The sequence below is a fragment of the Littorina saxatilis genome, linkage group LG3 (assembly GCF_037325665.1).
Source record: "Littorina saxatilis isolate snail1 linkage group LG3, US_GU_Lsax_2.0, whole genome shotgun sequence".
In the NCBI taxonomy this organism is placed as follows: Eukaryota; Metazoa; Mollusca; class Gastropoda; order Littorinimorpha; family Littorinidae; genus Littorina; species Littorina saxatilis.
The window spans coordinates 48,571,854-48,596,511 of record NC_090247.1 but is presented as its reverse complement, the minus strand read 5'-3'; the positions used below and the strand labels follow the sequence as shown (position 1 = coordinate 48,596,511).

The window sequence follows — 24,658 nt, the reverse complement described above, 5'->3', positions numbered from 1 at the left end:
GAGAATACTCCAAGTGCAAAACAGTGGTTTTCAGGTCTGTGCATCTAGTGATTGTGGAGACCGGCACGGTTGGCCTAGTGGTAAGGCGTCCGTCCCGTGATCGGGAGGTCGTGGGTTCGAACCCCGGCCGGGTCATACCAAAGACTTTAAAATTGGCAATCTTGTGGCTGCTCCGCCTGGCATCTGGCATTATGGGGTTAGTGCTAGGACTGGTTGGTCCGGTGTCAGAATAATGTGACTGGGTGAGACATGAAGCCTGTGCTGCGACTTCTGTCTTGTGTGTGGCGCACGTTATATGTCAAAGCAGCACCGCCCTGATATGGCCCTTCGTTGTCGGCTGGGGGTCAGCAAACAAACAAACAAACAAAGTGATTGTGGAGACCAAGTTTCCAGTGTGAGTAATTGTTAGTCAGACTGTGGGAGAGCTTGAAAATCAGACAGCATATTTTTACAATGTATTGGTATATTTGCCTGCTTAGGCCTTCAATTGTTTATAGTTTTCAGACCAAGCCTTACTTCCAGTCTTCCCTGGGCATTTTTACTTAATTTTAGTGTAACCGTGTGCCCCCTTTCTTGTTAAAATCAAACAAAAAAACACAGGTTTCAATAACAGGTTCATTTATTCCATACGATGTTGGTGGAAATACGATGGGAACTTTGGAGGCAAAAAGGGTTTACACTCAACAAAAACTTCTTCTTTAATCTACTCTCTAAGCTACTTCAATAAAAAAAATAACAGGAAAAACAGCTCTAATAATGAAACAGAAAAGCCACACAAAAACAAGAAAAACTCTAGCACTACAAAACACAGGAAAAACCCTACGAAACTCAGAAAAAAACTAATCTGATGAAACCCTAAGAAACCCCTAATCTGTAAAAACCCAAGAAACCCTAATCTGTAAAAAAAATTTTTAAAAAATTAAAAAATGAAAACAACGTTGCACATGCTGCCAAGTCTGTAACATACAGAGTGCACACCATCAGCATATGGACAAGAAACAATTCCACATATCCAAATCTGGACTCTCTAATGGAAAAACGCATCATTTCTTCTTCAACAATACACCAAGCAAATTATTGCTTTACATTGAACCATTCACTTCTCAAACATTCAAAACAATACAGTTTTCTCAAACATTCAAAACATACCCCCACTAGCATGAGCCATGACACAACCAGCATACTTTGTTTACCACTTCTTACCCAATTATAAAACGTAAAAAGGAAAATATATCAACGTACCCTCAAGATACGTTCACATCTTTAATCTCACTGATAGCGCGTGGCCGACACACCACATGGGATCGCCCAAAGACTGCATTGTAAAATGTCAATAAAATTGTCACCAACTATTCTTTACTCAAAAACATTATCCCATAACTTTTATTCCCCTAAATGTTCACAATGTCAGTGAATTATTCTATCCTAACCCACAAAATACACTGCAAAACTTCGCAACAAAATGTCGTCTGTTTAAAAATTCAGTGACGTATGCATGTTGCATAAAAACACGAAGAACCGAATGAATTTCAACAATATTATCATTTGAAACGCTGTACGCTCCAAAATATAACTACATAACCAAACAAACAAATATTCTTTGCGTCAATGCAAATAATTAAAACAAGTCGCGTAAGGCGAAATTACTACATTTAGTCAAGCTGTGGAACTCACAGAATGAAACTGAACGCACTGCATTTTTTCACAATGACCGCAGTCCGCCGCTTGTGCATAACGGAGTGAAACCGACGAGCCTGTTCAGCGCGGTAGTGGTTTCGCTGTGCTGCATAGCACACTTTTCTGTACCTCTCTTCGTTTTAACTTTCTGAGCGTGTTTTTAATCCAAACATATCATATCTATATGTTTTTGGAATCAGGAACCGACAAGGAAATTTATTGAAATTGTTTTTAAATCGATTTCGGAAATTTAATTTTGATCATAATTTTTATATTTGTAATTTTCAGAGCTTGTTTTTAATCCAAATATAACATATTTATATGTTTTTGGAATCAGGAAATGATGTAAAATAAGAAATTCCTCCGAGGTAGGAAAAACACCCCCGTCCTTACCATTCTCACTGCCACCAACTGAGAAGGCACTGCTAACAAGTGTGGTTAAAATAAGTTATTTCCCTTTGACCATTAATATGTCCCTCTATAAGTCCTTGTAGAATCTTAATCCACTAATAACTCCCTAACCGTGTGTTTGACTGGTCCCAATTTTTGTAAGGACCGTCTCAGGAATGTATAGAACCTGTTCACCAAGTTTGGTGACGATCGGTCCGTTCATTCTTGAGATCTATATGTGCACGTCCTAGATACTGGGAAATACTATGGGTTGTCAACTTTGAATGACTGTCACAATATCTCTGAGCAATGGATGACAAAGGGGATGCTTTGATGTCAAAGGGGATGGATTTGACTTACTGTAACAACCAAGTTTGGGTTTCCAAACATTGCTGTGGGTTTTAAACGATTTAATTTTTAGCCAAAATGCCCCCAAAACAGCACCTAAAACTGGGACAAAAATACACCAGTCTGTGTTGCAGCTGTACATAATGGAGAATAAAGCTCTGTGAATTTTATTGTGATGTTTATGGGTCAGCTGAAGGATTATTCTCGACATACACACTCAAGAATTACATCTATTTTTCTTCTTCTGGGAGTTTGATCGGCAAAGAAAACACGTAATCGTGGGTTACCGTCGTTTCCGGTTTCAACTTCATCAAAAAATGCGATCTGCTGAACAAAGGAAACCTCAAAGTTATTCAAAGTCATTATTTATTTATTTCAACAACATTTAGGTTTTCAAAACACAGCACTACGGTAGGAAACAAATTTATTTCAGCTTATAATCGCGCTTGAATGTACCCCACCCTTGTTTCGTTTCCATCTGTAACCCACGAAAGCATGGCCACAGCAGACGACAAATCCCGCATTGCCTATCACACACGCGTTGTGAGATCGCGGGAACACCGTCGAAAGTTCCATTCATGACGTTTGACCCGGTCATGTGAATAGACAATGAGAATTTATCCACCCAATCGTATTCGTTTCCGGTTTTTGAGACGTAACTCACGACAGACCACGCTGTATCTTCACTGTTTGAGACCTGTAAAATCTTTTTTGACAATTGTAGCATATATTCATCGACGAATTTTGCGATATTTTGCTGATTAAAGCTTGATCTGGTGCAAAGTTTGAGCAGCACATGTGTTCTCATGATCGGCGCCATTATGAAATTTTCGATTCTTCTGCAACGCACGATCGACAATCGATTAATTCTCTCATTTAGGATTGTCGCTTATGGAAACTTGAAAATTTCAAACTTTCATGTATGCATAGTTATTTATCTATGTAGTCCACATGCAATAATCAAGTTTTAGTTCTTTTCTTTGGAAATAAAAGACATTACGAACTATGGTTTCCATGAAACTCACGACAGTATTATCTCTATACACATAAACCCAGTGAGCACAGATCGAAAACTTTTTGCTCACTTAAATCTTTCTATCATGTATTAAAACCCAAAAGGGTGCCCAAAAACGCTAGTTGCTACATTTGACCTACAAAAAAAACTTTTGCGCCTGGACATTGCGTGGGTTACGGTTTCCACTTTCTACTTCGATCTAGTTAACTTATGGAAACTTGTAATTTCAAACTTTCATGTTTGCATATTTATTTATCAATGTTGTCCACATGCAAATTGCAATAATCAAGTTTTAGTTCTTTTCTTTGGAAATAAAAGACATTACAAACTATGGTTTCCATGTAACTCACGACAGTATTATCTCTATACACATAAACCCAGTGAGCACAGATCGAAAACTTTTTGCTCACTTAAATCTTTCTATCATGTATTAAAACCCAAAAGGGTGCCCAAAAGGCTAGTTGCTACATTTGACCTACAAGAAAAACTTTTGCACCTGGAAATTGCGTGGGTTACGGTTTCCACTTTCTACTTCGATCTAGTTAACTTATGGAAACTTGTAATTTCAAACTTTCATGTTTGCATATTTATTTATCAATGTTGTCCACATGCCACATGCAATAACTGAGCTAAAGTTCTTTCCTGTGGGATATTGAAGCCTAAAGTGGAAACCATGTAACCCACGACATAGAGCGTACTGCATGTGTCTAATTGTCATTTCTAAAGAAACCCCGATATGAAAGGTCCTCTCTTTGACAGAAAAAGATACAGGCATGTCTTTTGCACTTAAAAAAGAGTATTTCACTCAATTCAGTCCTACTTTTTTTCCTGGTGTCCATGTCCCATAGTTGTGACCCAGTATCTAGGATGTGCACATATGCGAACACAAACACACAAACACACAAACAAACACATCGACCGAATCCTATACACACCCCTATACCGGGGGTGTAAAAAACAAATTTATTACAATTTTCAGATTTTTAATGACCAAAGTCATTAATTAATTTTTAAGCCACCAAGCTGAAATGCAATACCGAAGTCTGGCCTTCGTCGAAGATTGCTTTACAAAAATTTCAATCAAATTGATTGAAAAATGAGGGTGTGACAGTGCCGCCTCAACTTTTACAAAAAGCCGGATATGACGTCATCAAAAGTATTTATCGAAAAGAAAAGAAAAAACGTCCGGGGATATCATTCCCAGGAACTCTCAAATCGGTCCAGTAGTTTGGTCTGAATTGCTCTACACACACACACGCACAGACACACACACACACACACACACACATACACCACGACCCTCGTCTCGATTCCCCCTCTGTGTTAAAACATTTAGTCAAAACTTGACTAAATGTAAAAACGTCACAAAACCAACCTGAAAGAATCAGACAGTGACACACATCTTGCCGGTTGGAAGATTTCCTCGAAAGGAAGTTTCGGGAAAAAGTCTCACGAGATCTGGCATTGTACGTAACTCCTGCATACAATGACGTGGCACCAAAAGGGGTGACAGGTTACGACTTCTCGCACAGCTCAAGCGTTAGTCTCTAAAAACAAAATAGTGATTTTATCTATGCAAATTAGGCGAGTCGGCTATTCCGCCAGACCATTTCAATAGGGTTTTAGAGACTACTCGGAAATAATACTTCTTCCACGATAGCTCAGGGGTACCGTGATAGAATATCGGACACAAGCTCACATCAGGCAAAGCTTTTTTTGTGGAACTGTCAAAAGAAAACACTTGTTGTAACCACACACACACACACACACACACACACACACGCACACGCACACACACATTTAATCCACAACAACTGGAAAGCATGTGGATTAAATGTGACCTTGCTTATTGAACTGAAAAGTTAATGTCAAAATAAATCTGAACATGTTGTGTTTCAGTGAATGAACTCCAAGAGGAAGGAAAGAATGCCATTGAATCTCCAACTAGTCCAACTCTTCCTGACATTGGACCTGAAGGCTATCAGCTGGGTAAGTCTTGAAGTGTAGCACAGCTAAACATACAGTCGAACCCACTTAAAACGAACACGCTAGTTACGAATTTTGACTTATAACGTATTAGTTTTAAGTTCCCAACTGAATACCTCTTTCTTCATGCTTAAAAAAAATGCTTGAAACGAATTCTTTGTAACGAATTTATGCTTATAACGAGCACTTTTTGGATTCCCAAGCATGCATAATGTCTGTAATTTACTCACGCTTATGGCGAAATCTTTAAACTCTCCCGAGATCGACATATCATATCATTTGCATAACGAACCCCTCTTTTAACAAACACGTTTTCATCGCCCCAGAGCCGCTTTGTCTCTAAAAGTCACAAGGCTACAAGGATCTGCGTGTGAGGCGAGGTCAAAGGCAGGTCCATTGTGATGGCTGGGTGGCCTTCTTTATAGACACTGACCTTCTTCCCAGGGGTCATTGACCCAGTTTTAGCTATGAGAGGTGGTTCCCCTTTCATATGAGAGAGGAAACACTTCCTGCACCCGGGTCAGTGACCGAGTTTAACCTATGGGGAGTTTAATTTATGGGGCGGTCTCTTTGATGTCTTGAGAGGAAACTTGGCCAGAACTGGTGGACACCATGAAATCGGAGATTGATCAGAATGTGCATGTACATGCTTTTACACGACTTTTTAAGTTTTACTTCTAAAATTGTGACAGTAAAAAAATCAATCAATTCTCTTAATGAGAATTTCGGTTAAGACGAACTTATTTCCCGATCCCCAGTGATTCGTCGTAAGCGAGTTCGACTGTACATGTATACTATTAATGATTTATACTTTGAATCTGCAAGGGTATTTATTCTACCAAGAAATTGTGTAGTGTATGGTTGAGATTGTTTGTATGTTAACATCACGTGTGAGTTTGCATACATGTACACAAACATTTTCGCTTCAGTACTGAAGAACGTTTTTAAAAATAAGATAGGCATTTACGCCAGTTACTGAAATTGGTTCTCAAGAATCTCATTAATTTTCAAGTTATGATCCGTATACTATAAGTTTTCTCGATTAGTAGAGTCTGTACTTAAATGGTCGCTAATGATTTTGCTGTTCTTAGAATCTTACAATTACATTCAACATGTTGAGGTACATAGGTACCACGGCTGTTCCTAGCTAGTGTTTTAGTGTGAGTTAAAAATAGCCCAGCTGAGGGAATAGTTTGGCTACCAACAGCTGCAGCCAGCACACTGTTAAGCTCGCTTGCCTGTTATACCCAACTGCTTCCGCGCTATACTGGGAGATTGGCTATGCACTGAGAGCTACTAGCTGCTGTGTTATCTCTGCTGTGGGGAAAGGATTGGGGGCTAAAAATATCCTGCAGCTAGAATAGCAGAAATGAAGCCCTTTGAACAGCCGTGAGGTGCATGTTGCTCTAATAAAACATCAAGTGCTGTTAGCATTGAATGCATGATTTTGTGTAATTTATTATTGCTTTTTCAGGAGAGGCAGAAGAGCGGTCCATGATTGAACCTCACTCGCGAGAAAATGCTAAGTTGAAAGATCTTATCCAGGTGGGTCAAGTCGTTTTGAAATGATCAACATGAGTGTGTATAAATCATTGATTGTTCGGCTTAGCATATACATGTTAGTGTTATGTGTGTGTGTGTGTGTGTTCCATTTGGACTAGTTGTTTCAGCACTTTATTAACTCAATTGTTTGAATGAATAAAATGTGCTTCTTGATGTGTGTTATGCATTAAAATAATCAGTCTGTCACACACACACACACACACACACACACACACACACACACACACACACACACACACACACACACACACACACACACCCATCCCCACCCCCACACTTATTTTGCTCCCTCCATCGCTCCCACATAGGCTCCCTCTTAGTCTTACTGCATGTGTCCCTCTCTCTTTGTTTTTTCATGTTGAATAAGTGCAGTTGTTTGAACTGGGCAGGTTCTTCTAGACTGGATCAATGATGAGTTAGCTGATCATCGTATCATTGTGAAAGACATTGAGGAGGACCTTTTTGATGGACAGATTCTTCAGAAGCTTATTGGTGAGTGTGGTGGCTTTTTTCAATCTCTGGGGCTATCCCTGTCACTTTATTGAAAAATTGTCCTCAAACATCTTTTGGTTTATGAAGTCGATCATTTTGGGCTTATTCTGGGGTATGCTACTGTTTTGTTTTTGCCTGTTTGTTCTGTGACGATTTTATTTGAATTTTCTATCTCTGTTTAAGTATTCCTGGTTAAATCTTGGCCTAACTTTTATCATAAGTTACAACGTAAAGATTCTTTGCTGTAGTGAATTTTGACCAAGGGAAGTAACTCTGCTCAGGCAGTCAACAGCATGAAACCAGCAGTCTACCATGAAAGCAGTTCATTCGAGCTGAACTAAGTTCTAAATCCAAACCAGCTGACCAACTGGAATAAATCAAATTAACCATGAAGTATGTGTTTTTTGTGTGTGTGTGTGTTTTGTTTTTGTGCATCCGTGGATCTTGTTAACACATGAATTAACTGTTTTTTCCGTCAGTTAATTCATGTATTACCTAGGTAATACACGTATTCCCTGGTTTCACAGATTAACTGTAACATATATACATGTAACATGTAACATCAAACACCTTTGCAAAACTGACAGATGGGAAGAAAAGAATTACAATTAGTCTGTACAAATGTTTGTTTGAGGATAACTTCTACTTCTTCTTTATCAATCACACATTTTTTTTCATGGTGATGTCGTTGGTGTCATTTTTCAGAGAAACTGGCCAACGTGAAAGTGGAAGCCCCAGAAGTGACGCAGTCTGAGATCGGACAGAAGCAGAAACTGCGTGTGGTGCTGGACTACATTAACCGCATGCTGCAACTCCCCCCTGTCTGGAACCAGCAGAAGTGGAGTGTTGACAGTAAGGCACAATGTATCGATTGGAGATTGGATTTCCCTTCTTTGAGTCATGTGACGTCAGAGGCCTACAAAACTTTATAATTGGGCGTTTCAGGTTGACCGAAACTTTAAAGGAACTACAAAACACACGTCATGTGTTTGATTGTATGTGTGTGTGCTGTTCAATGTCAAAACAACAACAAAGTCAGTACATGACGTGTGTTTTGTAGTTCCTTTGAAGTTTCGGTCAACCTGAAACGCCCAAATATGAAGCTTTTGTGTTTGATTGCATGTGTGTGTGCCCGGGCTCGTTCAATTGTCAAAACAACAACAAAGTCATAGTACCTGAAAGGAATTCGATCGATACATAAATGTTATTTGCGTTTTTGACCAAAATATGACATTTTACACAGATCTCGACAGTCATTGTTCACCTCGACCGCTATCGCGGTCTCGGAGAACAATGACTGTCTCGATCTGTGTAAAATGTCATATTTTGGTCAAACACGCAAATAACGTATATTGTCATCATTTTCACCACTTTTCATTCACAAACACATGGGAAATAAATCTCATGTTCCCCATGCAATAAATCCCCGGTTACCATAGTTGCAGGAAGCAGGTTATACATGGATAATCAAAAGCAAACCCAATAGAATCGCTCGGGGATTCTTCGGCTCTTTTTATTGGCGTTTCCCCAGACCTAAACAGACAACACGACACTGCTTTGCAAAGTTCCAAAAACGAACTGGCAAACTGGCAAAAGTAAACAAAAAAACAAAACTACTTAATGAAAGGTCATAAATTCATCACAAACAAATGAAACCTAGCGATATGTTTTGTCTTCTTACAAAGTCATGGGGTGCGTGTTTCGATACACAGACGTTCGGAGAAACACGAATGTCAAGTTTAAGTCAAACCAATTGACCCCTGACACACACATTTTGACCCGTGCACAAGACGTTGTATCGATAAACGAAGCGCAAATAAGAAATAATAATAAAAGCAAAGAACATAGCAACAAGATATGCAAACATCTAACAAAGCCGAGCAAGCAGAATGACAGGTCTAATGAAAAACAAAGAGGCAATGAGTCGGAAACAAGATCGCGATTCTTTCCTTCGCTGCACAACGCAAATCTTCTGTGACCTTTGACCCAACGTAGCTTCCACATTCGATCACTAAGCTTAATATTTACAACTGAAAACCGAGGGGGTGGAATACTGAGAGGAACCTACAGAACTGTGCATCCTCAAACCTGACATATTTATCCCAACATTTTATGAACTCAAAACACAGAAAGTTGCTTTCACACGCCAGCTTTGATTGCAACAACGTGCTGGGGCCCCAAACCATGTGTTATCAAAACGGAACTCGTGTTTCAAAGCATGGCTCCCTGTGTTGATTTGGCACTTATTTTCTCACTACCAAAATGATGACAAAAACGATGTTTGGTGGTTTGTTGTCGGACCAGGTTTTTTGTCGGTCCTCGGGGGGCATATCGACTTTTGTTTCATATTTATTGACCGCGGCCTTCGGCCTTGGTCAATAAATATGAAACAAAAGACGATATGCTCCCCCTTGGACCGACAAAAAAGCTGGTCTGTCAACAACCCATCAAACATCTTATAATGTTCAGCTGACAATGTGTCATTGTCAATATCCCAGTTACAGCCAAGTGTAACACCAAAAGATATAGTTTGTATGTATGAATGAGTGTGTGCATGTGGTCTTGCTTCTGGTTGGAGTGGATCTGTTAAACATCAGTTGATACTTTTTCCCAAAGTATTGCCAGAGCTTTTGTCTGTGGCAGAAGCAGGTGATAAGCTTCTTTTTGATCTGATGTAGATCTGTCTCCAAGTGTATCTATTTACAGTTTTTGCTTAATCAGACTTATTGGCATGTAATCAATTATTTAGACTAGAGGCAGCACCTTTTGGTGACTTTTTTTGTTTTGTGATGCAGGTTTAATAATTAACAGGTACAAGTTTGCCCAAAGAACCTGATAGCTTTTCCACCCCTGCTGTCTTTATTTTGTTTGTTTTGTCTGACGTCGATGCATGGCTGTAGTTGCGCAGATATATCATGATGCTACTGTTTGTATATTTTGTCAAAACATTTGTTGTTTGTGTTGCAGGTGTGCACACCAAGAACCTGGTAGCCATACTGCATCTGGTGGTAGCTCTGGCCAGACACTTCAGGGCCCCCATCCGTTTGCCGGAGAATGTGTGCGTTACCTTGCTGGTTGTTCAGGTGTGTTGGAGATGTCTTTTACCTGGAGTTTTGCAGGAGTGTAAACATAAGGAACTCAATTGTAGAATAGATCAAAGCAAGCTTTTAAAAAAAAAATCGTTTTCGATTGTGAATGTGGTTTTAAGATTGCACATTGAGTGAATGGAAGGCTATGTCCTGTAAGTGAAAGTGTGCACCCAGAAAAAAATGACAGTTGCAGTCTTATGAACTTACAAGACATCTATAAGTTATGGATGCATTTTATGTTTTATGTCTTGTTGCTTTTTTTCAGAAAGTAGATGGTGTCCTTCAGACAAGGAGAATAACAGAGGAAATTACATCAACAAATGAGTAAGTGCCTCTTTTGCAGTAATACCTCTTAAGTTCTAGTACAGATTTTCATCCATGGCTTAATGTTCTTCTGTATGGCATTTATGAATACAAGTGTGTGTATTTAGATTTCTCCCTTTTTTGTGTGCAAGAAACAAACCCAAACAAAAACTGTCTGAGGTACATATGTTTGAAAAGCAATTGGAATGATTGTCTATGACTATGTGAAAAAACATGTGCTATTTTTCTCTCTTAATCTCTGGGAATTTTAGGTTAATGGGAATGGCAATTTGTCTATGGTGTCTAAAAATGACTCCGGGGGAGAGTAGTTTACATTTTACTATCTGCTTTTTACGTTACATAATTTTGTACATATTTTGTTTCTTTCAGCGACATCGGAGCTAGATTTGGTGAGTTGATATCTTAATGTGAATTCTTTGTTAACTGTTTATTAAAGCCTTACGTAGCTAATACAGTCTAGACATCATGTAGACATCTAGACATCACTCAAAACAAAACGACCAAAGAAGAGAAAACAGGAAAAACACAGCCAGCAGTGTAACTGTTTGAAAAAGATTGACTAACAGTAAACTTTTTATGACTGTCAGGTGTATAAAATCCCGTCTTTGATATTATTTAGACATCAAGAGACATTGCCCAAAACAAACAAAAAGGAGAAAGCAGAGAGATGCAGCCAGCAGTATTTCTTTTTTGACAAAGAGTGACTGACGGTTACAATACAAATCTGCTGACTGTTGAGGACTTGTGTATGAACACAAAACTTTGATGGCATCTGCTATCCCTTGTTTGTCATAAAAGCAGTGTGTTCCTATGTGAAGTAAACCTTTTGGGGCTTGTAGCCATCAGGCTGTCATATTGCTTTGGCTTTTGTAAATTGAAACATTCGCACTTCATGTCATTATCTAAAATCTGTCACCACTCACTCCGTCTCCTTCCTCCATCCTTTGTTCCCTTCCTTCATGTCTTGCTGGGGGTGGGGAAATAGCTCAGTCGGAAGCGTCGCTCACTTGAAAACCAGTTGTAGCCATCGGTGCGTGTTTGACCCCCTTGTTCGGCGAGGGATTTATTTCCCAGAGTCAACTTTGGGCAGACTCTTCTCTGTGTCCGAACACCCTGTGTGTACGCGTGTGCACGATAAAGAACCCAAGTTCACAGGGCATAAAAACATGAATACACGCATGCAGGGGAAAAAACAACCTGTGTAGGGCGTACTGTATGGCAGCTGGCTTTCCCCAGGGAGAAAGCAGCCCGGATGTCCATGAAGGTCACCTGACAGGACTGTATGAAATCTTATCCTTATCCTTGATTCCGGCTGTTAGAGAGAGGTCAAGACCAGTTGTAATCTGTATGCTTCCCTCATTGTTTTTATTTCAGAGAGAGATGCTTTTGATACACTGTTCGACCATGCACCAGACAAGCTGAACGTTGTGAAGAAGGTGGGTCAACTGATTACTTCCCTTGTTCTTCTCAATTTTTACTGTAGCCGTGGGGAAGTACTCAACTTTTCTTGCTTGGTGTTGTTGCATTGTTCTGTGATGTTTAATAACACGCGAAAGGAGAGCAAAATCAATGTTGATATGTAAGCCACATTTTCATTGTAAATGTTTCATGAAAAGCATTTTTTTTTCAAATGCAGTTTTGCAATTTATTTTTTATTTTTTTAATCTGCTTGCTTGTGTAGCTGAAAATCACAAAAGGATGTCAACAACCTTTATTATCTGTCCCGACATGTTATCTGACACGTTTTGGTTCAGTCAGTGAAATCCTGTGTATGTTTGTATGTTTCATTCTTTCCTCGTGTTCCCAGAAGCCAGTGTCTGTACTGACAATTGTTACAAAAAGTTTTATGTTTTTGTTTTGTTGGTGTCTTTGTTTGTGCTTTCTTGTACTATGTTAATTTTTTTTTTATCAACATGCTTTATGTCTTACCTCTGTGTGCTCTTTTTTTTGGTGTGCAGACCCTAGTGACCTTTGTGAATAAGCAGCTGATGAAGGTCAACTTAGAAGTCACTGATCTTGATTCACAGGTAAAGTGTGTGTGAGTGTGTCCCTGCGCACGCGTTTGTGTGTGTTAGTGTGTGGGTGCACGTGTGTGTGTTTATGTGATGATGTGTGTGTGGTTTTTTTTCTCATTGTATGTGTGGCGTTTGGTTTACTTTGATTCCTAAATTCAAGTGATAACTTAACTCTTTCATCCCGGCAAACCTCTGCAGTATTTTTTGTTAGATACTCAGTGACGCTTTGCGGTTTTGTGTTATTTTACTTCCTTTTATGTTCAGGAATATTGTTTAGCAGTACATGTATTTTCTGGCATTTACCGGTTGATTTTTGAAAATATTTGAAACTAAATCTTCAGGTCTAATGTTGAATACTTCTTTTACCTGCAGCATTTTTTTTTATATGCAATAAAACACTTTGTATAGTTGACTGGAAGTTCTGGTTTCAGTGAAATCCTTGATACAGAGTTGTCAACGAATATCACTGACTTAAAAAATAGCTTAGCAGGATCATTGCCATTTTGGGGACAATTTGATAGTATTAGTGAATAAGTGTTTGTGTTGACAGTTTCATGATGGGGTGTACCTGGTGATGCTGATTGGCTTATTGGAGGGATACTTTGTGCCACTCTACCACTTTCATCTCACACCTGACACTTTTGAACAGAAGGTAAGGACTGGGCTTTTCTCAATCTACGTTTCACATCCTGCATTTTACTCACCCTGTTGTGCTGTATGCAGTTTTCTTTCTCACAATTGTTATGTTTTTATATTTTATTTTTTTATTTGTCTTTAGTGAAAATCATAAATGGATCTCTCTTTCTGTCTTGACTCTCTCTCTCTCTCTCTCTCTCTCTCTCTCTCTCTCTCTCTCTCTCTCTCTCTCTCTCTCTCTCTCTCTCTCTCTCTCTCTCTTTAATAAAAAAAAGTCTTTTTCTTTATCTCTCTTGGAAGTCTTTCTCTCTCTCAACCAGAAAACAAGGCAAGCTGGACAATAAATCCATGGAAGCCAACCCTGAAAAGATTAGAAATTTGTTTCATTCTATTTATTCATTTTTTCTCATTTATTTGTTCATTTCTTCTCATTTATTTGTTCATTTTTGAGTCACTTGAGAAAAAGTGACTATGTAATCGGTCAGTGTTAGTCTGTCCGGCCGGCCGTCTGTAGACACCACCTTAACGTTGGACTTTTCTCGGAAACTATCAAAGCGATCGGGCTCATATTTTGTTTAGTCGTGACCTCCAATGACCTCTACACTTTAACGATGGTTTCGTTGACCTTTGACCTTTTTCAAGGTCACAGGTCAGCGTCAAAGGAAAAATTAGACATTTTATATCTTTGACAAAGTTCATCGGATGTGATTGAAACTTTGTAGGATTATTCTTTACATCAAAGTATTTACATCTGTAGCCTTTTACGAACGTTATCAGAAAAACAAGGGAGATAACTAGCCTTTTCTGTTCGGCAACACACAACTTAACGTTGGGCTTTTCTCGGAAACTATAAAAGTGACCGGGCTCAAATTTTATGTGAACGTGACTCATTGTGTTGTGAATAGCAATTTCTTCCTGTCCATCTGATGCCTCATATAATATTCAGAACTGCGAAAGTGACTCGATCGAGCGTTTGCTCTTCTTGTTTTTAAATGTTGTACATTTACTTATATTTTTCCCCCAGATACTCCACTGCTTGCTTAATTTTATTACTGTGAAGCCGGTTAGACTTCACAGGCTATACTACGGTTACAATACATGCTAGCTTATCGAATAGTCAAACTTCAACAATGTGAAGTAAAAATCGTTCGATCAATTCTGCAAATAGTCCAAGCCTGCGACATATCCTAGAGATATCTTCACACATGCCATGCCTGGATAGCAGTAGATTCCTAAAGTGAGACTGTGCCAAAAGGTGACGTTTTCATGTCAGTATGTCCCAAATGACATCACCAGTACATTTTTCATTCTATCTAATCTGTTTTCGTTCTATTTTTTCTAATAACATGCGTTAACAATTGATTGCCAACTGGAATGGAAGAGCACAAAAAGTGTAACTTGATATGTAGTTTCTCTAGAGGGAAAAACATCTTCCACTTTCATGTCAGTGTGTCCCATGCAACATACATTTGCCAAACAGCTATGTGCAAGTAGATTATTTGTTAGTGGTATAGAAAATACTGATCAACAATTAAAGGCACAGTAAGCCTCCCGTAAACCATCACAGAGCTCCCCGAGCGTCTAAATACAGTACAAGCATACTTCCATTTGAACGCTCACCGAACGGGAACATCCTGGCTGCTTTCTGTCGAGCGTGAGACATTTTCAAAGAATTTATTTTCGTAGACTTGTTCCGTTAACAACAACGGCGCCTCGTTTTTGCGCTAGACCTAACTTTTAAAATCTAAATAATAAATTGACAGCTTGTTACACAAACATTCTTTAATCATAAAAGAATTCGTTTTTCATCAAGACAAGATCAGAACAATTCGAAGTTGTGAAAGTTTAAAAAAAGAAAAGCCCGGAAGCAGGGTCACGCAAGGGTCGTAGCAGACGACGGCCGGTTTATCAGTGCAAATCGCTGTTCCTCTCAACAGTCAAAAGCCATCGCTAGAGTTCTTGTGAACCGTCACAGCCGTTGTTTCGTGCATAAAAAAAACGTGCTATTGTAGATAAGCTCACGTCGAGTCGCATTCAAATGACTAACTATGACGACTGCATTGTGAAAAGGGAAAACTGGATCACTGACACGGGTTCACGATGGCTCAGGGGTAAGATAAACCACGCAAAAATAAATTCTTTGAAAATTGTTCGCTCTTTACGGAGGGCACCTAGGATGTTCTCAATTGGTGAGTGTTTAAATGAAATGGTGTTTGTACTGTGTGTAAAAGCCTGACCGTATCTGTGATGGTTTACGGGAGGCTTACTCTGCCTTTAAAGTCAGTTTTCACATTCATTTTCTACCTATTTCTTATTTGTTTATTCTGTTGGCAATGGTGAAATGTCAGCAATCGTGTGTCATTCGGGACAGTAGACATGACACCTGACCTTTTGGCACAGTCTCGGCTATTTGTATTGGCCAGTGAGAAATGTTGAGCTTCTCTCACTAAACCTGTAGCTCAAAGTGTGCTTCAAGTGGCTAACCAGTGATAACACTGTGACACCCAAATCTTCCATGGTTCCCCCTCCCTGTACTGAAGTTCAGATAACCCCATGCTGCTTTCATGGATACCTGTCTATTTGGTAGGGCTGATTATCAGTGTGTGGGGGTGTGAGTGTTCAGATGAGGTCATAATGTGATATAGCCTGAACAGGCGATGTCATGTTGGTTCTCTGGATGTTTGCTGTTTGCTTGTGTTACTTATACTCTTTGAGTGTTGAGAGTTTTAGGTGTGTATTGGGGGGGGGGGGGGGGGGGGGGTTCGATATGGAGGGGCAGGGGGTTTGTGTACTGTATCAGGGATCTATTTTTGTGTTCCTGCCAAACTGTTTTATAATAATAATAATAATAAGGGTATTTATATGGCGCAAATCCAACTATAGTTATAAGCGCCTTACAATCAATCTTCATTAAAGGCACAGTAAGCCTCCCGTAAACCATCACAGATACTGTCAGGCTTTTACACACAGTACAAACACCCTTCCATTTGAACGCTCACCAAACGGGAACATCCTAGGTGCCCTACGTAAAGAGCGAGCAGTTTTCAAAGAATTTATTTTTGCGTGGTTTATCTTACCCCTGAGCCATCGTGAACCCGTGTGATCAAGTTTCCCTTTTTCACAATGTAGTCGTCACTTAGTAATTTGAATGCGACTCGCTGTGAGCTTATCTGCAATAGCACGTTATTAAGTACCTCTGACTATGTACGAAACAAACGGCTGTGGTTCACAAGAACTCTAGCGATGGCTTTTGACTGTTCAGAGGAACTGGCGATAGGTATAAACCGTCGTCTGCTACGAGAACCACGACCTTGCGTGACCTTGCTTCCGGGCTTTTCTTTTTTCAAACTTTCAAAACTTCGAATTGTACTGATCTTGTCTTGATGAAAAAATAATTCTTTTATGATTTAAGAATTTTTGTGTAACAAGCTGTCAATTTATTATTTAGATTTTAAAAGTTAGGTCTAGCGCCAAAACGCACCACGGTCCGATTGTCTCTGACACAATCCGCAAAATTAATTCTTTGAAAATTGCTCACTCTTAACGTAGGGCACCTAGGATGTTCCCGTTTGGTGAGCGTTCAAATGGAAGGGTGTTTGTACTGTGTGTAAAAGCCTGACAGTATCTGTGATGGTTTACGGGAGGCTTACTGTGCCTTTAAAATAATCTAATTTTCTTCAGTAAATTAGGACTGGTTCAGCTGCACCATTATTCCTTTTCAAAATACATGTCATGTTTGTAATAGATGTTGAACCATCCCAAAGATGCCATCAAACTCCTGACAACAGCCACAGTTCTAAGTACAATGTACTGGAGAAACACTGTGGTATGTGTCAGTTTGTATGCACAGACTGCCCCAAGACTGTTGCATGTGCTAAGGAGGTCACTTTTTTCTATTTATATAATAGAGTTTAATAGATAATGTTCGGAAATAACTCTTTCAGGTTTGTATGGGTGAAGAAAGAATTGTTTCTCTCAGAAACATTGAGGCACGCTTTCCAAATTAACATTACTTGCAAATCACTAGCGAGCAGCTTGTCTCCACGCGTGGTTGACGAGTGTGTGTGGAGACACACCTCTCACTAGTTATTGGCCTTATGTCATGTGGAAAAGCGTGCCTCAATGTTTCCAAGAGAAACAACTCTTTATAAAGACAGTTATTTCTGGGATTTGTCTATTGCTGGTCATGTTGTCACAGAAAATAGCACACACACCCTTTTCAGAAGATGAAGCATGGTCAGTTATGCAGTGGGAAAATGTTAGTGGTTGTATCCTGGAATACCATTTCTGGTTAGTTGGTAACAGAAAATAGCAGGGTGCACAGTTCCAAATAGACGATGCATGGTCAGTAGTCTGGGCTGAAGTGCACAAAATGAAGCCAGGTAACTGGGTCTGATTGATGGAAATCACATCACATCCCAATTTCACGTGGCGGTCAAATAAATGAAGACAGGTGCCGGTGTCTTTCAAGTGAGCCATGCTTATAAAGTCTGAACAAAAAAAACTTTCGTAAGAGATAAAGACAGGATCAAACATTATATATTTTTATCATCATGCATTATATATACCCACTCACTTAGAAGCTCAGCTATAGACCCACAGAAACAATAAAAGAAATGGAAAGAGCAATGAAATAAAACAAATGCTCAACAATCTTTGAAGTTTTTGTGCTGCATGTCACAAATGTTGATTCATTATTTACACAGTTGATCAGCTAAGTAGGGTTTTGTTTGCAAATTTATTATGTGAGTCTAAACAGTAACTGTCATTTATTTTTAAAAGGACGGAAACGCTTGACTATCACTTCCTTAGGAGTGCATTTGTAGCACCACAGTCAGTCACTGCATTGTTGTTAGGTTTATTTTTGTAATTTTATCTTTGCTTAGGGGACAAGAAAGGAAGTAGCTTCCTGAATTCTGACCTGTTTGACACATTCTCACACATGCATGCAGCCAGAGACTCATACAACCATTTATTCTCTCTCTCTCTCTCTCTCTCTCTCTCTCTCTCTCTCTCTCTCTCTCTCTCTCTCTCTCTCTCTCTCTTGTGCTTGCTTTTATGTACTCGATGTCTGTCTAAAAGTGTCTGTCTCTCCTCTCTCCCTCTCCCGTACACACACACTCTCTCTCTCTCTTTCTCTCTCTCCCCCTCTCTCTCCCCCTCTCTCTCCCTCTCTTTCTCTGGTATAATGAAATTCGTGAGTGGAATTTGAGTGTGCCTCTCTCTCTCTCTCTCTCTCTCTCTCTCTCTCTCTCTCTCTCTCTCTCTCTCTCTCTCTCTCTCTCTCTCTCTCTCTCTCCCTCTCTCAATTTTCGGCTTGACACACATGGGTATCAGTTTTGATGTGTTGGACAACAACCATCCCCCACACCCTTCAGCGACACACACACACTGTGGTGTGATTTGATTTGATTTGATCTCTCTCTCTCTCTCTCACTGTGTTCTACTATCATCCACACTTATAAGTGAACTTTCTATCTGTTTCTTGTGTTATTAACACAGGAGGGGGTATCCTGGATTTCTTGTCTTGTAAGACACTGATAAATTATTATCATTGATGTCTGCATCAACTCTTGTCAGCTGTGCACAGCGTACAGTGAAAACGTCCCCCCTTATCGGTGCACGGCCAAAACGGCTCTTGAACCGTGGAGTGTCTGCAGTGACCTCTCCATCTATCTGCCGCCATCTCAAGCCGTTAGGGTGAGCGACCACTCGCTCCTGTAGATCACGGTCCCCCTTGTCCGGCCCCTCGAGTGTGCCCTCGATTGTTTTCAGGCATTTTATCATCACGGTAAGAGCCCGCTCTTGGCCTCAACAAGGTCACTTTTCTGACTCTCCTTGTCGTGAATTAGTGGCTGGTGTTTTTGTAGAGGTGTAAGTCAGTAAGTGACACAGTGTGTGTGTGTGTGTGGCGCGTGCTGGGATTGCTGATTTGTTTGTAGATCTGTCTGTTGGGTTGGCAGGTTTTTCAGTCTACATCTGAGACTAGTATCAGTACCTTTTGCGACCCCTCCCCACCTCCACCCTGATAATGGCAGATTCTGTCAAAATTTGTCACTGAAGAGATGATACTGTCCACTACAAAACCTTGCCTTTTTTCAATTTTCGGCTTGACACACATGGGTATTAGTTTTGATGTGTTGGACAACAACCATCCCCCACACCCTTCGGTGACACACACACTGTGGTGTCCGGCCTCTGGCCTCCATCAATGCTTTGACAGTTTTCTGCCCTGCTTGCCAAGAAAGGCATACCGAAGTGACAGCTAGGGAGCACGTTCGCTCTGTTATCACGGTCAGCGCAGCGTTCTTGGGGCTTGAGGACTTCTGGTGCTACAAGTGCCTGTTGCATCATCTGCCCATTGTGTCGCGCGGATTGTCTTCCCCTGTTGCTTGTTGTGGCCCTTTATTCCCAGTGGTCGCTCGTTGCAGACGAGAAATGAGACAGTACAGTGGAACCCCGCTTTAAAGACCTCCCAAAATCTGAGAAAATCAGGTCTTAAAGAGGAGCGAGTTTTAAAATGGGGCTACATTTTCAAAGGATGTGAACAGAAAGTCCGAAAAAGCAAGGTCTTAATTTATCGGTCTTAAAACCAAAAGGGGGGGGGGGGGGGGGGGGGGCTCCACTACACTGAGTTAAAAATAGAAAGGTTGAAGAGAGTGGGTGGAAAAGGGACCTGGGGGGAGGGGTTTGAAGGGCCTTGTCGTGATGGCGACTGATCCTTCCTTATATATAGTCCGAGTTTTCCGCTCTACTCGGTTTGTGGCGCGGTCTGAAACCACCACCATAGCAATCTGGTCGAATCGGGCGGGACCTGCCCCTTTGCTATTGTTTTGCGTCCTTTATCGCGGCCATGCACACCGCTTTTGTCACCCGTCTCCCCTCTCTGGTGACACACGGGAGGTGGGGGGGGGGGGGGGGGCGGTTGAAGTGGGGAAGGAGTGGCCAGACTGTCACCGTTTAGGAGAGAGGCGCGACGGACAGTCGATCATTTGAGCGTGACCTTGTGAGGTTGACCTTAGTGTCAATGTGGTGAGATAGTAGAATGAGCGCAGCCGGTAATTTCCGCGCATATGTAAATTCCGCGCTTGTAAAATACATGTATGCTCCGCGCAATATCGGGTTGTAACTTCCGCGCACGAATTACTGGTTCGGCTCATACAACTTGCGCGCGTACTCACAGTCCCTACGGTTAGCACTTTTCACTGACTGCTCATTGACTGTTCACTAACCACTCACAATGCAATGACCACTGTGACACATTTTTTTACCCCTCTCACAGACACACAGACTCACACTGTCACTGTGGACATTGTGAAAATGACGGGATATGAGCGGTGGAGGGGGGGGGGGGGGCAATAATGTCAAGTCTAATCCGTCGATAGGAAATAGAGTTCCTTAGCAAGAATAAGCTGGTAGTTAAATAGAGTTCCTTAGCAAGAATAAGCTGGTAGTTAAATATAAAACTTGGTTTCTGCAGGGGTGGGACTTTTCCGCGAATCCGCGGATTTCCGCGGACACAACTTACGTATTCCGCTAGAGTAATCTATTTTTCCGCGTCCCATTTCATCACAGTATCTATAACTTGTTGACTGAATGATATGGAGATAAGTGAAGATGGAACAGAACACTGGAGGCTTGAGAGTTAAATTGTGCTGACTGAAAACTCCTGATAACCAATAGTCATTTTGAGCTTCAATGCATTGGGGCGTCACTTTGATCATACTATTGCCAGTATTGGAGTAAGTATGCACCGTTACAATGTTACCATTGTTGTGTGAAAGTGTGTGGGTGGGTGTGTGGTTTTTTTTTTTTTGGGGGGGGGGGGGGGAGTGAGGAGAATGTCTTTTTTACCTGATCCAAACGAGTTGAATTTTAGTCTCAGAATGCACCAGATTGCACAGATTTTAATGTACCATTTAACAAAAATGTTGGGGGAGCATGCCCCCGAACCCCCCTAGAGAAAAGGGATTTCCTCTTTTTTCATCACAAGAGAGTCCCACCCCTGTTTCTGTGTCACCAGTGTGAATACCATAACCCTTACGTTTATCCTCGCCTGTATGAAACTCTACCCCCTCTCTCTGTCTCTCCCTGTTGTGTGTGTGTGGGTGTACACAGGAGTAGTCAGCAACAGTCATGTTTCTTGTCCATAGCTTTGTTGTGTTTCCATTACACAACCGTCAAAATGCTCAGTATTTTGACCAATGGCCAGCTGTGCAGAACTTTCTACTTCTTGCTTGACTTTATTTTAAATGGCTTTCATTGCCAACCCGCAAACTTCGTAAGGGTATTTCCAGATTGTCCAGACAGACAAAAGACTGGTCTGTTTTTATGAACGCGCGTGTTCACGTGGTGCGTGTGTGTTCACTCACGTGCGCGAACGGGAGAAAGCAGAAGAAATATACACGGGCACGTTATATTTAACGTTCTCTTGAGTTCGTGCCTCTATTGTTTTTCCCTTTTAAAGACTGTATCGTGATTAAGATGAGACAACCTTGTTAAAACTAATATAAGAGAGATCCAAGACTGCTGTTCTGTTTTCTCGACAAAGAACCAAGTGTCAAGCACCTGGGGACAGTATCACTGGTCGGGTTTGAGCTCCCGCTCCGTTTCCGAGTCAGTGTTGCTTGAGATTTAGGGCAGGGTTGGGAAGGAAGGGGGGGGGGGGGGGGGGCGACAAGGGGGAGGGGAAGGATAGGAGGAGTGGAAGGGGTCTGACATCAGCTTTAACGTCTTGTGAGTCATCCCCGGACACTGTCTTCTTTCACCTGTCTTTTTTTGTGTATTCTTTGTATTGTAATGTTACACGATTGTGTAACAAGACACTGTCTGATCTCTCAGTCTGTTTCTCTACCTTTCTGTGTGTGTGTGTGTGTGTGTGTCCCTCTCATACTCTTCCTCGCTCTATCTCCATCCCTCCCTCAGTCTCCCCCCCCCCACCCCACACACACACTCTCTCACTCCCTGACTCTTACTCCCTCTCTCACTTCTTCTCTCTCTGTCTTCCTTCTTCTTTCGATCTCACTCCCTTACTTTCCCTCCCTCTCTCAGTTTCTCTATTTGTTTCACGCTAGAACCCACGTGCACTCACATACACACCAGGGGCGGATTAGGGGGGTGGTTACAGGGGTTCCGGAACCCCCCCCCCCCCCCCCCTCGGCTGTAAAAAAACACAAAAACAAAACCTGTTTGTGAATTATGTCGTTGTTTCTGTCTGTGAAGCCGGGGGAAGTGTTAATTGTTTAATCAGTATCATTTTTGTACAGTTTTAACTGCCACTCCTATGCGACATGTCTTCCTTCTAACCATACTGTATGATGTCGGGAGCAGATATCAGTGAAGATAAATTGCCATTATTTAATACTAACTTTAAAAGAAATAATGAGTGGCTGCTGACACCAAATGATCATGTTTAAGATCAAGGATAAGTCACAAATTGTTTATAAGATAGCTAAATTTCTTCAGCTTCAGGGGGGTTTTGCCCCCCAGACCCCCCAGGTACCCCACCTCTACCGACCCCTGGACCCCAGGTTGTGACCCCCCCCCCCCCCTCGGGCTTAACTGCTCCGCCCCTGCACACACACACAAACACACACACGCACGCACACGCACGCACGCACGCACGCACACACACACACACACACACACACAGATACAAGTCACGATAACAAAAGTAATTTTGGTCACGATGAAAAATAGATCGGTGTGACAAACTTGACTTCGATTGTGAAGTAGAGGGGCAGATTCAAAAGTTCAATATTATGTTGCCGTTTTTCTGTGTCCGTGTGTGTGTGTGTGTGTGTGTGTGTGTGTGTGTGTGTGTGTGTGTGTGTGTGTAAACATTGTGACACATAGTGAGACGGTGTTATCGTTAGCGTCCATTATAACGTTTCAATTTTCTCACTCACACATAAGCAGCAAAAATTGTCACAAAACGTTGCCTTATTTTCTTTCTTACTCTCAGTCTGCAGAACAGACCAAGCTTATCCCAGCGCCAGCTAACTTGAGCGCTGTCGTCAGCCGATCGTTTCCTTTGCCACTGCGCCCGTCGCCTTTGCTACCTGTAGGGGACCAGAGGTGGCGCAGTGGTCAGCAACATAATGCCCAGGAAGGTCCCCTTTAGCGTATGCCGAAAAACTGAATTGAAACAGATGTAAACACATAGTTACAAAAAACACCATCTGGGGGTATCAATTTGGAGAATTTGCACGTAAAGTTTCATAAAGTTCGGCCCAGTTGTTTTCTCTGAATTGCTCTACACAGACACACACACACACCACCACCCTCGTCTCGACTCCCGGTCTATGTTAAAACCCAAAACAAACAAAAAAACACGTTAGTGTTCATAAAAATGAGTGGAAAACTGTGTTTGGCCCATCTTAGCATGGTTGTCAACTATGTTTGAACCTTTGGTAGAAATTTGGTATCGACCACGGTGTCTCTCTATTGCAGTTAGTCTCACCTGACATTGAATATGTATGGTGAAATTAACACAGGAAGGGACTACTCGACAACACGAAGTGTACTAATCTATGGGCCCTGTCAGGGCACCACCGCTTCTATTCGGGTGGTGGAAAAGATGAGCTTGTGGTGTAGACATTCCCCTGCACCCAAGCTGACAGCTGATCAAGCAAAGCTCCTGTGCACTCTTCAACTTCCGCGCTAAAGTCTTCAGACACATCACCCCAGTCTTCTCCCCTTTTTCTCTGTTGCTACCCCCCCCCCCCCCCCCCCCCCCCCCCCCCCCCCCCCCTCCTAGCTCAGCTCTCCGCCCCCACCTTCCTCCTTTCTCCCAAAATTTCAATTAAACGTCACCATACACCTGTCTCACCCCCATGTTGTGCCATGAGCCCCCCCCCCCCCCCCTATTCCTTCTCGCCCACTCCTCTTCAAACTTTCTCTATTTAATCTGTACTATTTTGCCGCCAAGTTGAGAGAGAGTTTTCGCTGCCGAATTTAAACAAACAAATAAACAAACACATTATTGATGAGATGATTACATGAATTAAATACATTTTGTTTGGTTGGGTTTTCGTGCTTGGTGCAATGAGATTCACTTGGTAGTTCCGCTCCAATGAGGCCGTATTTCGTTGAGGCAGAGCACTGCAGGTAGGTAGGTATGG

The 24,658-nt window shown here is 41.4% G+C and overlaps 1 protein-coding gene across 1 annotated transcript in view; it reads left to right on the top strand.

The window, feature by feature from the left end:
• The window catches only part of LOC138962519 (beta-parvin-like), a 43,158-nt gene that overhangs the window by 1,431 nt on the left and 17,069 nt on the right, over positions 1 to 24,658 (top strand). The window contains exons 2-11 of the mRNA XM_070334358.1: positions 5,330 to 5,419; positions 6,891 to 6,961; positions 7,369 to 7,471; positions 8,177 to 8,323; positions 10,439 to 10,554; positions 10,826 to 10,884; positions 11,254 to 11,273; positions 12,259 to 12,320; positions 12,843 to 12,911; positions 13,450 to 13,551. Coding sequence (XP_070190459.1) covers positions 5,330 to 5,419; positions 6,891 to 6,961; positions 7,369 to 7,471; positions 8,177 to 8,323; positions 10,439 to 10,554; positions 10,826 to 10,884; positions 11,254 to 11,273; positions 12,259 to 12,320; positions 12,843 to 12,911; positions 13,450 to 13,551 — 839 coding nt within the window. The remainder of the gene's footprint in view (positions 1 to 5,329; positions 5,420 to 6,890; positions 6,962 to 7,368; positions 7,472 to 8,176; positions 8,324 to 10,438; positions 10,555 to 10,825; positions 10,885 to 11,253; positions 11,274 to 12,258; positions 12,321 to 12,842; positions 12,912 to 13,449; positions 13,552 to 24,658) is intronic.